We start from the raw sequence: 17,040 nt of genomic DNA, 5'->3' as shown, positions 1-17,040 counted from the left end.
AGCGGTGCCCGTGGGGCTGTAGAACTGCCCTGGCAGCACATGGTGCAACCCCTCAGCTTCCAGGCCATTCTGAAACTGAGTGAGAACCCAGGAGTACTGTGTGCTTCACAGCAGCCCCTCTCAGCATGCCAGGCCAATAGATGTGCCTGTTAAGGACAATGTGTTCACCAGAATGCAGAAACAACTCTGAGCAACAGTAGACAGGACTGCCAGATAGCAAATGTTTCTACAAAATCCTTCTTTAAAAAATACCAACAATAGATTACTAGTATTGATTGCTATAGGTGAAAAATTCCGAATTGGTAACAGAATTACTATTTTTTTTTACAAAAACAAAACACATTGTGTTGTATTTAGAGTTCCAAATGCACTACCTGCAGTCAGAAGTAATAAAGATTAGCACTAAATTCAAATTGTCTCCTATGCTTAGTTATTAGTTTCACAAGGGATTAAGCCATGCTTTACAAGCAACCTACCTGTGACATCAGTTTTTATGTCAGCAAGTTTAAAAAGAGGTGCAACTTTTTCATAATAAACATGAACAGCTTCTCTTTTGTGGCTGCTTGGATTAACAAACACTTTCAAGGATTTTGGTCTGTTTTGAAAGCCTAAAAAGAAAACACAAAACATTTAAAACTACACACAACCTGACTATTTTTACAGCTTATACGGATTTTTAATACTAGAAGCAGTACAAGACTTTAACAGGATCAGCAAATCATAGTCTAAAACAGTCTCAATTTCTTTTTGCATATGCACTATTTACATTTAAATTACAGTATTGATTACTTTTGTGTGTACAGCTAATAAACTGTCATAGGAAGCAGGAAAAAAGTGCACATGTCATAACCCAATTAAATCTTGATTCAGGAGCAGGGTGAGTGTGAAGTTAAAAGTCTGGGCACCAAAAGAAAAGAAACCCAAGCATAAAAACACAAAAAAATTCCTTTTTTGAATTTAAGGACACACTCCCAGCAGGTATATGAAAGCAACACCCAACAAAACTGACAATTCAATCCAGTACTATTCTCTTCTGAGAGTGCAAATCAAACAGTGCAAAGGGAATTCTTCATCTTGAAAGAGGTACATATATATATACATATACGTATAAAGAAATAGAAAACTTGGCAGTATCATTTGAAAATTTGAGAATTATTGTTAATTTTATTTTTTAAACAGTTACATTTAGGTCTTTGGAGTAACAAACTCCAAGGAAACAACACTGAGAAATATTGCTATGCAAAGCTGAACCCTGTCTTGCACTCTGATTCCATAAAGTTATGTTACCATTTGAAGTAATGGCATTTTTTTGAAGAGTAAATAACTCATACTAAACCAGAAATACTAATTTTCAAGTTCTCTTTTCTAGATTTCTTACAATCACCATGGTTCAGTGAGGCTGCTTTGCTATAAAAAGCAAGCAGCAGTATGCAATCCGACTGTTCTTTTGGGATTTGTTTAAATTACTAGATTTGAACAGTTCTAAATTTTGTTTTAGTATCAGAGTAGACTATCACTTTCTTAGCCAAATAAAAGCTAGAATATCTGGCAAGTGTACTGCTTTCAACATTCAAGAACAAAATTAGTAGTAAGCCAGAACTTCAAAAGGAGCCAAGAATGAAAATACATTTTCCTGCCCCATGAAGAACATTAGTTCAATTTTTACAGCTACATGTTCCTTCAGCAGGGACTTCCTGCAGCTCATTTCACTTACTCTACCTCAACAACGGAATAGGAACAATTACTCAAAGAAATTATAGCTAAATACTATTTCAGCATTAAAGAGAAAAGTATTTAAGATCAAAACATAATTATAAAAGCTCCAGAGATTATTTTTTCATTTATTTATATCAAAGTACCTTGAAATTAGAACTATCATTTTATCCAGTTTGTGTTAGACAATTTAGAAGATTTCTTAAAGATACTGAAGGAAATTATTGGATCAGTTTGCTGCTATAACCCCAAAAGCATACACAAAAATTTATAACCACATTTATGCCAAAATGTTACACAAAGTGCCAAGTCATTGCTCAGCAAATTAATCCTGGAGAATCGTGCATATCTTCAATAACAAGCATCAAGCTGTGTTCAAAAGCATCTCTTTCAAAAAGCAGAAAAACGAAAAGAGGGAACTTGGTGAGGACTGCAGATGTGTTGGAGGGCAGAGTTGCTGTTCACGAGGACCTTGATTAGCTACAAGAAAGGTTCGAGAAAAGCCTGGAGATGCTCAATAAACACAAAGTGCACCTGAGCCAGCAAATGGAAGGACAAAAAGGCAGTGGATACAAGTGGCACAAGGAATATTCCAATGTGAAATAAAGAGTGTGTGTGCCCTTCAGAGTGAGGGCAGTTAAGCCATCCACATCGTCTGTGCTTAGAGATTTTTAAAACTGATCTGGACATGGCTCTTAGCAACCTGATCTTTATTGGAAGCTCACCTGCCCTGAGCAGGAACCTAGAATGGATAATCTCCACAGGTCCATTCTAGCCTACATTCTTCTTGATTCTCGGGAAACAGAAACAAGCACTGCAAGTATGCACTGCAGTGATATTTCTTGTTACACAAATTACAACACAAACAAGGAAGACTATACAAAAGCTACCAAAGAGTATTAACACGTATAAAAATCATTGTAAAGACATTATAATAATGTCTTAATTGAAATCTACTAACTAGTATTGTTGCAGTCTTTTAGAAGTTATAAAAATATTAAGACCAAAAGGTAATTTCTGTGACTTCATAATTTGCCTAAAGCATCAGCAGGAATTAAATGGAAAACTACAAGAATAAGGATTCCTGCTTCAAAAGAGAAAAGATTTAACCAAATTCATAAATGTGCTGTCATGTTCTTATCTTCCTTACAAGAACCTGTGATCAGCTGATCCTTCTAAATACTCAGCCCTCCCCACCAACATCCAAAGCCAAAACACTACAAACTGACTTCAGACTCATGGATATCTACGTATACCTTTACACTTATAAAAAACAAACCAAAAACACCTGCCCCCCCACCCATAAAAATTTAAGAATGTAACTCACAAAGCAGATGGAAAGAATAGGAAAGTACAGTGGAAACAAAGAAAGCAGATGAAGTGTCAAAAATTCTGTTACCCAGACAGTTATGGTACTGCTAAACAAATATCAGGAGAAAACTGAAGGGATAAAAGGAAACATCACTATCTCACTTCAATGTTTTTGAGTATTAGACGTAAAAGTTTAACCCTACGCGGCAATATAAAGTTTCAAAAGAAATCCTAGGGGAAAAATCCTGGATATTTTAAGGAAATGGTTGAATTTAATTTTATTTTAAAGAAAAATTCATTCATTAAACAATTCTAAATCAGAAACTGTATTTATGATTTTGTATATTAAGCTATTGCTGAAAAGTAGTTAAGAGCTAATACATAAATCCTAGCAAGGGTTTTCAAGAACGAAACAAATTCACAGGAGGAAAGCATTAAAAATATTCTTTTATGACTATTTCAATATCAATTCACTTTTTTTGAGAGAAAATATTTCATTTACAGAAATATTTTTCACAAGTACGGCTTTTGAGCAGAGATGGTACACTACTGAAGCGATTTTGTTTGTAGCAAGTAATTGTCAACTGACATGAAAGGATGATCATGACAAAATTTATTACTTTATCAATCCCGGTGTGCACTGGGCACATTAGAACACACCAAAAAACTGAGTTTAATGAAAGCATATCCAGTAACAGACAAAGATTAAACTTTCACACAACATTATTGTGAAGCTTCTTTGAAGTGTTTTTAAATAATAATCTTTTAATTGTCTTTAAACAACATCTATATGAATGAATCAATGTCACTGACTACAGTGTGCAACTGATCCCAGTCTGGCAGCCTTTTGGTGCTCCCCTAACTGGTATTCTGTCATTGTTTTCTGAGGCTGCTCCGTTTGAAACGAACCAGCAGCCTAAAGCAGGAAGGCCAACTGTTCCCCTAGTACTAACAAATGTGCTAATATGCACTAGTTTAAACTTGATCTATCAAGTGAATCAGTGAACCATGAAGGGTGGTGGGTCAATCAGGGTGTTCTGAAAACAAAGGCTCCTAGGGCAGCAGAGACGCTGTGCTCAGACATACATCTGTGCTGCTTTCAGGCCTCAGCCCTACCAAAATGGGTTTATGTTACAAAAGTTAAGAGCCTGGAATCATGTCATTACCACCTAGATTTATAAATACTTTATACAACATTAGGAATATTATACATGAGAAAAACTAACAATATGAGACGGATTTGTTAATGTAACTATGGAGACACCACTGTTAATATTAACTAACCTAAGTTAATGTTTAACATTAATGGTTTAATTAAAACTTCATGCATGAAGTTTCAAGCATTCATATCAAATCCCAGTGTGATAGATACTACAGAGCTGTAGATAAAAATAAAACGCACTTTGTGCTTTTCTTGCTACTTTATCATTTATTCTTAACCACATTCACTGTCTTTTGTTAGTTTACAGAGTTTTTAAGTAAAGCTTTTTCAAATCAACTGCCTTATCTTGTTTAATTTTTTTTTTTTTTAATGGATGAGCATTGACAACTGTGCATTTTTTGTCATTTCTGAGCCTGCTCAACCCTTTAAGAATGACAGTGTATTTGCATGTGCAGAGGATTTCAGATTGAACAGTGAATTCGGCTGACACAGGGTGTCCCCACATGCCATGCTCAGAAGTCCTGTGCCAAAAGGTGTGATGAAGAAATGGCAATCAATCACTGAGAGTGAGGTGTGCAGCAGGACTGACACGAGAGAACAGCACACTAGACCCTGTCTGAGCTGCCCTTTGGGGCCTTGCAGGAGCTAGCCCAGAACCAAAGCTCCATGGGTGCACCAAGATGGCACTGCTTATCTTACATCAGTTTTACAAACGTGTGATGTCAGATCAGATTTCAGGAACACCATATCATCAAGCAAGCTCTTCTTATCTAGCTGGCATGCACTGGAACAGCAGCAACATTAGGCAGAAAATAAGAACTTATTTAAATATAGGAAGATGGTGGTACATATATTATTTTACCCTGTCACACATATAAAAAGACATAATAGCAGTCCCTGTAACTAAGTTCTAAACAATTATATCTGTGTGTGCTCACTTATATGATAACAGGCTTCATAAAAAATTATAGCCCAGTTAAAATTTAAATTGAAATACTCTGAATGCAAAGCCAGAGCAACAGAGGACACTCGCTATGAAGATAATAAAAATGAACCAACTGGGAAAAAACATGTATGAAACATTCATACCAGACAAAATTTAGCTCATATCATCACTGATAAACTTGCTATTGCTGCTCCTTAATTAATGTATATGCATAAAAATCTAAAAACTTGTCAAAGAGTAAGGTAAACAAGCAGAAATTCCATTTATCTGCAGAGGAAACACACCTGTCAGTATCATGTGCTCTCATTTGTCAGAATGTCTAAATATTATTGACCAAATATATATATATGTTCTACTTTGATAAATCACCTGCTTTTCATTTGCTCCAGCCCAGAAACAATAAAGAAATCCTTCAAGTAAATAATGCAGCAGTTAATGAAAAATTACTTTGTGAGCAGATAGACTGGGGTGGTAGGGAGAGCAGAGAAGTAATTTTCACTATTCTAGAAGGACAAAACCAGAAGTAGCCAATTTGAATTCATTAAAACAAATTACTCTGGCACTATTATTAAAAAAAAAAAAAAGCTGCAGCAAAAACTATGAAAATCCATTATTGCTTCACACAGAAATACCAGTAACTGAGAAATCAAGAGAACTCGACTGCATTGTATACTTTTAGTTCAGACTTAGAAAACATACACATTAGCAATTGATATTATGAGGGTTTTGTTTGGTTATTTTTATCACTCTGAGTCCTGTTTATTCTTCAAGTAAAAGGCAAGGAGAAAAAAGTGCAGTGATCAGAAATAAAAAAAAAACCCATCTGTATGAGGTCTGAGCTTCTGGAGAAAGACTGAAGTAAGAACTTGAAACAGCATTGCACAGAATACCTTTTTTTCAGGTTCAGGTGGCTTCCAATTACAAAGCTATAAAACAGAGGCTGCCCCTCGAGGTCAAGGCAACCTGAGCAAGAGATACTGCAGCTTTTTTCTGTGAACATATGGTATCACTGCTCCTGATAGATGGAGGGTAATCTGGGAACAAAACAGACATTTGCTCCTTATGCAAATGTCCTTGCCTTTATGGGTAGCTGGAGATCTACAGGAATCCTGGCACTTCTGCAGATTGAGATATTTCATGATCAAGTCTTTCAAAAAAGGGAGAAGGGAAGGGACTTTTTAATACATATCTTCATTGGGGAAATCCAAAGCATACTGTAAACAAACAATGTAAGAATGCACCATTAATAACTCATGTTGTTTCTCTAATATCTGCTTGTGAAACTTTACTAGAAGTACACTAAAAACTGTTATTCAAAGTGATGTTACAAACACTACAGATGTACAAGATTTGAATTCCATAATCTGGCTCAACCTTAACAATTCAGCTGGAGTTCTAATAATCTGTTAAAAGATAGACTGGTTTTCTTCTGTAATAAATAATCTAATTTGCTATAATCTGTAAACACAGACACATTTTGGAGCTAAATCAGAGAGTTTGGTATTGGGGAGGGGGTGTAATTTGGTTATTTAAATCAAAAGTGGGCTATGTTCTGTGTCTTTCAAATATAAACTACAGTGAAAGGCTTGGCTTTCCTGTGGGGCTCTTTTCCCTATGTAGTGAATCTTTTTTTTCTTACTTTTGATAGAACTTCCATAAAATGAAATAAAAAAACCAAAACCAACAAAACCCAACCCAAACAAACAAACAAAACCCCCTATAATTGGTTAAACAAAGCATCCTGAAGCTGGCATTAGCCTAGGCAGACACAGAAAGATATTTTAAAAGTATAGAATTGCCTTCTATCACTAGTGTCAATAAATTTTGTATGAAATCATACAAGAGTCCTACAGCACTTTAAGAACACTGCCACCTGGGAATTTATGAAGATGAGCAAAGTCTCTCTCATTAGTCTCCTAAAGAATCTGGAGGTCTCAAGTGGGACTTCCTAAAAGTCACCAGAAAGTTCCTGAAGTTCCCAGAAGGAACTACTGTAGTACCATCAGGTATTCAAGTGAAAATAACAAACAAATATGTTATTTCTTTCAGAAGCAGATTTTCCAGAAGACCCTTCAGTCAGAATAAAGTACTTATTTTCAGTAGCTTCCAAAACACCTCCAAAAATAGCATCAATTTTGTTTCATTTTTACAGATCCATTAGTCAATTATTGTCACTTTCCTAAATTTTACACATCACCATGTAAAACTTCAGTAGAAAACATTTGTCAGAAATAATATTTATATCTGTATCTTCATTTCCACAGGCAAAATGTTTCTAAGCTTCATTCTACTCAACTCATGTATTGACAATAGAAATAAACATGGCATCAACTCCAATTAAATGCTTACCATTCAAAATTTCCTTCAGATGTCTAAACCATGACTGACAATGATCTTCACTTAAGTTGTTTAAATGGACAGCACAGTCTGTGAGCTTATTCTCTTCTTTATTCAAGCATTTAAAAATTGTGATGCCCAACAAAGTTCCACCTTTTTTCTGCCCTGCAAAACGACGACGTTTCAGTTTTACTGAAAATACATCTTTCATTTCAATAATCTCCTCTTGAGCCTGTAAAGCCACACTGGAATCACCTGTAAGGAGAAAAAAAATAAAATAAAAAGCATTACCAATACAATTGGGAGTAACTTGGCTGCAACAACTACAAAAATATTGTTAAGGCTTCATCTCTAGCTTCACTTATTGCATGTCATTTCCCTCAATCACTGGTCTTATTTCACCAACTTTGTTATGTTTCTGGCTGTACAAACAACACAATATCAAAGAGGTTATTTATTCAGCTTTCTGTTGTCAAAAAAAATTAATAAAATTTCACACTCTAAGAAATACTTTTTTCTGTATTTGCATTCAAAAACGAGATTCTTTATTGCATTCACCTAAATCATAGCAATCATAGCAGTTGTATACTTCTAAATCATAGATCAGAAAGTCTGCTATGACCCGAGCTGACTATACACTCACTATATTTTTTCATTTGATACAACCATTGCCTTTTGTGTTTACATCAGAAACAAACCAAAAAATAGTTAAGCAAAAACAGACAAATAAACTCATCTTCGCTTTCATTTTTGATTTATGAATTCAGTTTAGAAGGAAAAAAACCACATTTCCAAGGAAGTTCTTGTGACAGTTTGAGATCCTCATGCCAGGGGAGATTTGTGTGAGGCTAAGTGAAGGTTTTCTTATCTTGGGGTTGTTACACACATAGATGCCATGGCTGCAGACATTATCACTTCACTTCCAGGTGCCTTCTGGAGATGTATCAACTAAGCCACTACAGTACAGGCTTCTCCTTTTTCTGCTCTCTTGAGCTGCATTCCAGTTCCTCAGAATCAAAGTTAAATACACAAACTGAAGGAGCAATGACACCGTTCCTGCAGGTAGCAGATTCTTGGGACACAGAATGAAAAGTTTACCTGCTTTCTTCATAATTACAGCAGATCTGATACAGCAGACCAATAAAGGCCCCTTTGCAATCCAAGGCAAGAAATGCCAGAAACCAGAAAACTTTCCCAAATTTAACAACAGCTCTGTCAACTGGTTTCTCAATAGCAAAAACCATAACAGAGTCTGCTGCGAATATCAGAATATATTGCTGAGAATATGTGTCAAAGTTATGGAGGTGCACCACAGAGAAGTTACAACCATTAGTCTATTTGTCCTGTAATGTCAAGGAAAATGAAGGCCTGTTAAAATACTTTTTATTCCTCACTACATTTCATAGAATGACATTTAGTCATAAGCCAGGTAAGGTCTGCCTTTTCTTTTCACGACTACTTCAGCCAGTTACTTATTTGCTTGTGCACCTTCCTCTTACTCTGTACTTATCAAACTCTTATGTTGCTCAGACACATATCAAAACTTTCGACCTTTAAAATAAAACATTCTTACTAGGCAGAACTAGACTTTCAAAACCAGTATTTGACTGTGGTTGTTTTGCAGGAATACATTTTCAGATGCGTCTCAGTAATGAATATAAACGCCGGGAATGCTGAATTGTAAAAGAACATCCTCCTCAAGTTTTAATTTGTAGAGGAAATGTTGAACTAGCTAGTAGGATTAGGACAGCCAGTTTTTACTGAAGTTGTAAAGAAATCTGCATAAAATCCTGGGCATATTCTATAATTTTCATCTTCTCTGCTTACCAAAAGTAAGACCATCACAAATGCAGTAAAATTTTATAAAACAACTCAGATAAAGAAAATGTACTTATAAAACATTTCTGGTATGAGATAACAACGAAGCTTACTTTTGAAATAAAGTATATATTGGATTAGACACTTTTTTAAACTTCTAAAAACATGCTGGCTCGTTAGTATCATATTGGTTATTGCGAGCAGTTTCAGGACATTAACTGTCCTCTCACATTACTTAGAAAGATATTGGGTACCATCTGTTCTTGCAAGAGATTTAAGTATACATCTATTAGATATCATGCTATTTATTTAATTCAGTACCCACTTCCCATTGTTGTATCTTCTGGGGAAAAAAAAAAGAAAAGTCAATTTAATTACAAGGAATAAAGATAATCTCTTCTACCAGGCTGCCCTGTCATCATGAAAGCAGAGAGGGAACCTGTATAAAGTAGGTTACAGGCGTTAGGGAAGAGCAAAACTAACAGCACTTAACATTTAACAAAGATCTAACAAAATCAGAATATATGGCACTTAAAAAAAAAGTTACTATAAGCCAAGGGCTTGTCTGAATCAATCTCAGCACATCTGTCTGATGTAGAGCGTAAACAGGATTAGAGTTGGATTTATCTGCTTGACGCTAATTGTACTCACAGTTTCTGCACATGTCCACTTTTTTTTTCCCCAAATACTGCATGAAAAACAGAAAAATCTGCCTGGATAGATGAATTTCTAGGAAGTTTTATGCCCCTATTTATCCTCTCACTAATTTCAAGCAATGAGACTATCCTGTATTTTTCCTATTTATGTTAGTCTAATCCCTTATTTAACAAAAAAATTATGTCTAAATCAACCATACTGAGCTAAATCAAAAGATGAGGAACTAATACATTCAAATAGAGTTTAATTGTAAATAGCAAGCCAAATTTTAATTAGTTAAGAGTGTTAAACTAGGCTTTAAATAAACAGACTACCTCATGTTTACAGCAAAATTGATGAAAATATACACAAAGAAAAAAAGCAGTACTACTGAAAAATAGAACAGCTTTAAAGAAAATTTGATATTAACATATAAACACCAACACTTCAACAATGAAACACTTTTTGGACTGTTATCTTACTGCAGAAGCCCAACATCTAGAAGTGGTACTGAAGGACTTAACTTCCATAACAAATATCTGGACTACATGAAAAATGGCAGAAAATACATGTGAAATGTGACTGTGTAATTCAAGTACAAGAACTGGACACAAAGCAAAGTGTTTTATACTCCCTTGGTCACAAATGCTTCCTATGACCTTTGGCAAAACACCTAGCCCACCAGACTAAAATGAAGAGATAAATCTTTTACACATTTTAGGCTCTCTGTCCCACTACACTCTCAAAGTTTACTTCCTTACCAGTTGATTGATACACCTGAGTGTCGTGTAACATCACAGAAATAATTAGAAATCTTTAAAAAATCATCAAGACTATACCAAAGAAAATACAGTGATCAATACTTATTAAAAAAGTGTTTTATTATAAAACACATTTTTATTATAAAATTGATCACAGACCATCCTACACTGTATGAACACTCCTTTCAAAATAACCATTCAGGACATACAACAAAGCATAACTGTAATAATATAAGCCCAAAAATAAAATAGAATTAAAAATTACTTTAGTTTTGACAATATGTCTATAAATTTATATGTCTATAAATTTATGTTTAGGAATAGTTAATATGGTAATGCTTAATGCATATAAACCAGCACCTATCAGCCCATCAATTATTAAGCTCACTTTTCCCTCACTGTAAATCAGCAAAGCACAGTAAGCAGCATGCAACTGATTCATAAAACCTCTACAGGTTTCAGCTACTTATTGATTAAGAAGGGCTGGTGAGAAAAGCAGGTATGATCATTCTTGCCTGAAAAGCTAAGAAACACTGTAAAGCTTGTCTGGCTGTTTAGCACTTATTAAAACACTCTAAACATGAGACAGAAAAGCTATTTTCAAAACACATGAAGTTTGAATGATTTTTTATTTCAAAAAGATAGGTCATGCAACACTTCTGTCAAAATTTGATGCTATGCCTCTCACTCTCTTCTGCAAGCAGAGAAAGCAAAATTTCACTTTCTGCTTGCCAGAAGTATCAAACAGTAAGCTGAGGAGAAGGTGCTACAGCCAGGGCCAGGTGGAGGAGGGGCTGTTTTTTGTCAGAAGATTAGTTTTGCGTTACTCTATTCCTTTTAAATGGTGTTGTAGGAGAAGCCTAACACAAGCAAAGCCCTGACCTAAACACACATTTCTCAGACTATGTGCAATGATGTGCTTGGGAGCAGCAAGGAGCTCAGAAAGTACTCCAAGGGACTGAAGAGATGCATCTCAGTTTCTCCAGAGCTGGAGAGTAAAAGTAGGGTGCAACTACTAACTTCACCTTTTAATGGCAGCTATTCACTTGCAGCAGCAGCTGTATTCCTCCAGGGCAGAAAACTGAGCTTAAAAACATCTGACAGGAATACAACCCATTTTCATTCTCCTTCTCTAGAGAATCCTGGGGTGAAGTGATGTATTTTGCCAAGCAAATGCAATACCTTGCTGCTAATCTCTCTCCCAGAGCAGCCAGCCACCCTCGACTCACCTGCCATGACTGTGCAGTCCAGCCCTTCTCCTGAAGTCTGGCTCTGGGCAAAACCCAGCTGAGTCAAATATGCTCCCTAAAGAAACATAGACTGCCCAATTTTCTTTCCCTGGCTTAGTCTTCTGACCAGTTGTTTAGTATAATCAGTCCAATACAAGTCCTATAAAACTAGGGATGCTACAAAGTGGTAAGAAAATTGACAGCAGGGAAGAAGGAAGAACTGGGACCGTCTCCTTTCATCAGCAGGTAGTCAACGCGGTTTGAGCCAATCTGCTGCGCATTTTCACTTCCAATTGTTAACTCCCCAAAGATCACACACATCAACAAGAGTCAGCAAGAACTGGAAAAGATGCACAATGGCTTCTCTTAATTTTTTAGAGCTCTAGTGACATCTTATACATTAAAAAAATTATAAGTCTCAGAATAAAACGCCACTTTACAAAACTATAATCACACATTCAGTTACGTTTCACTGGACAAGGAGTTATTCACTATTCTAGCTTAAAGAGATCATCTTATTTTAAACTACTATCACAGATAGCTACCTCCAGAAAGAATATTTTTATGAAAAATAATTGACATAATGAAAAAATAAAATTCCAGAACAAATTTGCACTTCAGGTTTCAATTTTTCAACACAATACTAGCCAAAAAAAAAAATCCAAGAAGCCCAGTAATTTTCCAATGCAAATCTCAGTCATGAGATTTGTCATTACATGACAGAATAATTTCACTTATTTTTTAACAATTTACTATATTCACAGCATGGTTAGACCCATCTAAAACTGCAACCTCCTACCTTTCATGTTCTCTTCTTGTCTCTCACCACTTTTCAAATGGTTCTTTCCCCCAAGACACAACAACCAGCTGATTCCAATCCCTGTTCTCCACCATATCGGTTAAAAACTAATCCTCAAGCTTCTGAACATCCCCATCAAACCAAGAGGGCCACTGCAGATACAGCCCCTGTACAGCATCATATCATAGCAACTGAAGGAAGAGCAGCTGCAGGGAATATTTGGTGTAGCCTTTGAAGTCTTTAGTTGGACCATACTCAAAAACTTAAAATCTGGTTAAGTTTCACTACAACTTTAAAAGATGGCAATAGGCAAACTTGTGAAAAACCAAGCACCACCAAACTATCTAGTTCTGCATGAACCAAAAGAAAAGATGATTCTGGCTACATGAGAGAGCAAACATGAGAACAGTTCAATTGATCCCATACTGTGCAGTACAGTTCAGAGGCTGTTTTTGCTGGAGCTGATGCCTTCAGGAGAAAGGCCAGGCTTGGGGACTTCACCTCTGAGCATCACCAGATCTCAGAGTGATACTTGTACACAGCATCCTGGGTCTTCTTGATGCCCAGCAGGCCATGGAAAAGGCCTTTCCTCATGTCATGAGGCTCATTAGACATCTTTCCATCAAGCTTTCACTGGTGTCTTGATTCAGCTCTCACATAGAGCACTGAAGTAACATGCTTATTAACTACAGGCTAAATGGCAGAATTTAATTAGAAAAACATACTGAAAGTGGCAGTTTGAAAAGAAGTCAAATGGCTTATTGAATAAATACCTCCACAGAAGAGTGTGATTAAAGCTTTAGCACAAGACCTAATGCTGTTTCAGAAAAAAAGCGTTGCCTTAAGGAAGAGTTTCCCTTCATTCTACAACGAAGGATTGGAAGGAGGTGTTGAAGTTAAAAATAACGAGAAGATCTATTGGGAACAAGGCTAGAACAAGGTAAGCTAAAAAGAAGCAAGGCAGACAGTAACTGATTTCCATCCTGAAGCATTTGAGAGGACGCATGAAGCAAAGGCTTTGCTTTTCATGATTACATTTTCTCATTAACAGCACAGAAAGAAAGAGGTCACTGGAAACATACTATAGAAAGCTCTACATTTTATGTTAAGAATATGGCCCATGTACTGCCTAATTTCACAATATGATTTGAAAAATAGCTGCAAACCTTTCATTTACTGGTGAAATGGAGGCTTTTCATTTCCTAAGTGAAAGGAGTTACGTAAGAAACTTTGGAGTAACAACAAGGAAAAAAGCATCGTCAATTCCATCATTTTCCAAAACCTCTGCAAACATAAGCATCAGGTTAAATGACTGGTCTTACACAGACCAACCATACACCATCATAAAACGGAATTTATTTCGAGAGAAATTTCTGAAATTAACAGAAGACTGGGAGCTGATGGTTTACATGATTTAATAGAATGGGCTAGCAGAGCTGAAAGATACCAAAGAATCCCCAAAGAGGAATCACAAGCTTAATTTTATATTTCCTCAAAAAAAATCACACACATACAGTGTTTTGTACCTACTAATTTATATTACAATCATGGCAATTACTTCTGTCATTTCAGAAAATAAGGGGAAGTAGGGAAAAAATAGTCTCTTATGGCCACATGACATTACTGACTTTGATTAAATACAGGTTAATAATTACTTTTTACTTGGAGTCTTACTTGCACCAGATCTGCCTCAGCCTCAAATACAGATTTAGAAACCATCCATACTGCTAAATATCAGTGTCTCAAGGAACTCAACATGCCTTAAACACCTGAATTTTAGTCTTTGCTGGAAAAGATTTTCAAGAAACATTTTCTTCAGGAGAAAAGAACACACAGCCCATTCTAAACACAAGACAATTTCCTTCTGTAAACTACTGACAATACATATACCCTAGCAAGTAATGCTTTTAGGCATCAGAGGTATCAGCTGATAGATGAGCTCATCCATGAACTTCTACATTTGGCTTTATCCTCATTGATCTCTGGTCTGGTTTTTTTTTCAGAGGTTCATGGAGAAAACTCTGCCATCCTTTGTATCATCGCATCTGCATCTCCTACACTAGCCCAAGGGCAAGAGATGGCAATAGCACCACCAGAATCCTCTGACAAGCATAAAACCCTTCCCTCACCCCAACGCTCAGTTGCCAGTTAGGAACAGGAAGAATGCAGGCTACACCACTTTGCCTGCAGGGGTGAATGAATCCTATTTTGTTCATGTACACCACACTTGTAACAAACTTAAAAGAAAAGCACAAAAAACCCCCAGAATTCTGTTAGATGATCTGTATAATATGGATTTTTTCCCCTTATCCTTAGGGAAATATTTTTCTATAATGTTCATATTTCTCTAACTGTGTAAAATATTTTGTCATATTAAAAATATAATTTATATTACATGCTAGATGTACCATACAAAAATTACTTAGAACACAACACCAAATTTAAGGTATTCTTAGTCAATTGTGCAGTGTACAAATTAGCCCTTCATATAAAGAGAAAGCTTACAAAATGCAACACTTCAGAAGCTTTCTGGTATTACAATTATTTTTATTATATAGAATTGACTCCATTTGCAACGATGCATAATTCTGTGACTGAAAAAAATTACATTCTCAGACTTTCATCAATATAATTTTTTTTGTAGCTTAACACTATGACAAAGCTCTCACAAAAGATTTGATACCAATATGATGTGACACAACTGAACCAAACCTTAATTTCACTCACAGTAAGAAATCACAGGATTAAGTAACACTGTGCAGTCTTTTAGAAAAGTTTATTGCTTCCAGATGGATGCAAGTTTCCTTTCAGCACTGATTGTATCTTCTGTACACAGGGTGCCAATGTTACTATAAATACAGTCAAAAGCAGTTATAAAGATAAATTATTAAAATATTGGCATAAACAAGCTCATAAACTAGTGCCTCCCTGCACAAAGTGAGGACAACAACATTAGAGTGCTGTCTGTCTCACAAATGTTCAATACAAAAACACGCACACCCTTTTTAGAAATTACAACCCATATGAATGGGTTACAACGCATATGAACAAGCGCAAATTTCCAAGGTATCCATAAAATGATTTCTGATTCCAACTGCGTGCTCTTTGCCCCATGTTGTGTAGTGCCATGTGTTTCCCTGCATGGTGCACACGAGCACGACACCCACCTGTGCCCGTGGATCTGTGCTCCGAGCTCAGGATGCACTCACTTCATTGAGCAGCAGAACTGTTGGATACACACTGCAATGCACTTACGTCAAACTGCAATTGTTAATAATAAATATCTCTGAGCTCATTTAAATTTCAGTCCAGGTGCATCAGATGCTGAAGAAGTATCAACAGGTCTGCGAAACGTTCAGCAGAAAAAAAGAATTCTAGGGAATATCTGATTAATGTATAAAAAATTATATATAATGCTATTTTGAAAATCAAAATACACCCAAAATTATCTGGTGAAGCCAATAATCTGAGTTTTTTTTAATATTTTATGTTGCAATACAATTCAGAAATTATATGAATAAATGGTAATGAGTAATTTAAAACACTATTTGAAGTTTTCATGAGATTTTCAAAAATCTGGAGATCTCCATTTTGAATTGTGACATAACCGGTGCATAAAGTAGGGTAAGTTAATGCCTTTCAGAGAACATGCAGAATTCATAAAATGCTTTATGAATAAAATGTCAACATTAAGTACATTTCATTTTGGAATGAAATTCAAAATCACATATTATTTTCACTTTTATATCAAACTACATTAGTATCCTAAGTTATATATAGAGACCTACTTATTTTCTGACAGGCTGATCAACTGCTTTAAAACAGAGCCACTCATCAAAAAGACCTCCAAAAAAACCCACCCCAAAATGCTCCACAATGTCTGCTTTGCATCCTGGCATGTACCAACAACTTCAAACAAGCATCGCCTATGTATTTTAAGCAAGTTCTTTGACATCTCCCATCAACTTCTTTTATCTCCAGTATGGTAACTGCACCTACACATTTACATATCCATTCCTAATCCTAGTACTAACTACTGAAATCAAACAGAAAGATTTCTGATTGCATATAAAAAAAGAAAAAAACCCCAAACCCAAAACCAAACAAGCCAGTTTCTGATCAGTTTTCACTGCTGGATAAATACATCAGATGACAAAGATGCATTTCAAATCTCCCATAATACAAATTTTTACTCCCCCAAACTTTCAAATGCTATCATTACACCAATATGTATACGGATCACCACCACGAGGCTGAAGTAAATATCACATTTGCAAAATCTACGGAGTTTATTCACAGCACAAAAATCTATGAAGTTTATTCACAGT

The 17,040-nt window shown here is 35.7% G+C and overlaps 1 protein-coding gene across 2 annotated transcripts in view; it reads right to left on the bottom strand.

Moving 5' to 3' along the window:
* Positions 1-17,040, bottom strand: part of CERKL (CERK like autophagy regulator) — a 52,525-nt gene that overhangs the window by 24,485 nt on the left and 11,000 nt on the right. For both annotated transcript variants that reach the window (XM_085066318.1, XM_085066319.1), the window contains exons 2-3: positions 7,482-7,724; positions 477-608 (exon numbers count right to left, since the gene is read on the bottom strand). In XM_085066318.1, the coding sequence (XP_084922444.1) occupies positions 477-608; positions 7,482-7,724 (375 nt within the window). The remainder of the gene's footprint in view (positions 1-476; positions 609-7,481; positions 7,725-17,040) is intronic.

The sequence above is a fragment of the Lichenostomus cassidix genome, chromosome 7, assembly GCF_008360975.1.
Source record: "Lichenostomus cassidix isolate B80296 chromosome 7, HeHo_3.0, whole genome shotgun sequence".
In the NCBI taxonomy this organism is placed as follows: Eukaryota; Metazoa; Chordata; class Aves; order Passeriformes; family Meliphagidae; genus Lichenostomus; species Lichenostomus cassidix.
The sequence above is the reverse complement of the archived record's forward strand: the minus strand, read 5'-3'. Positions and strand labels throughout refer to the sequence as shown.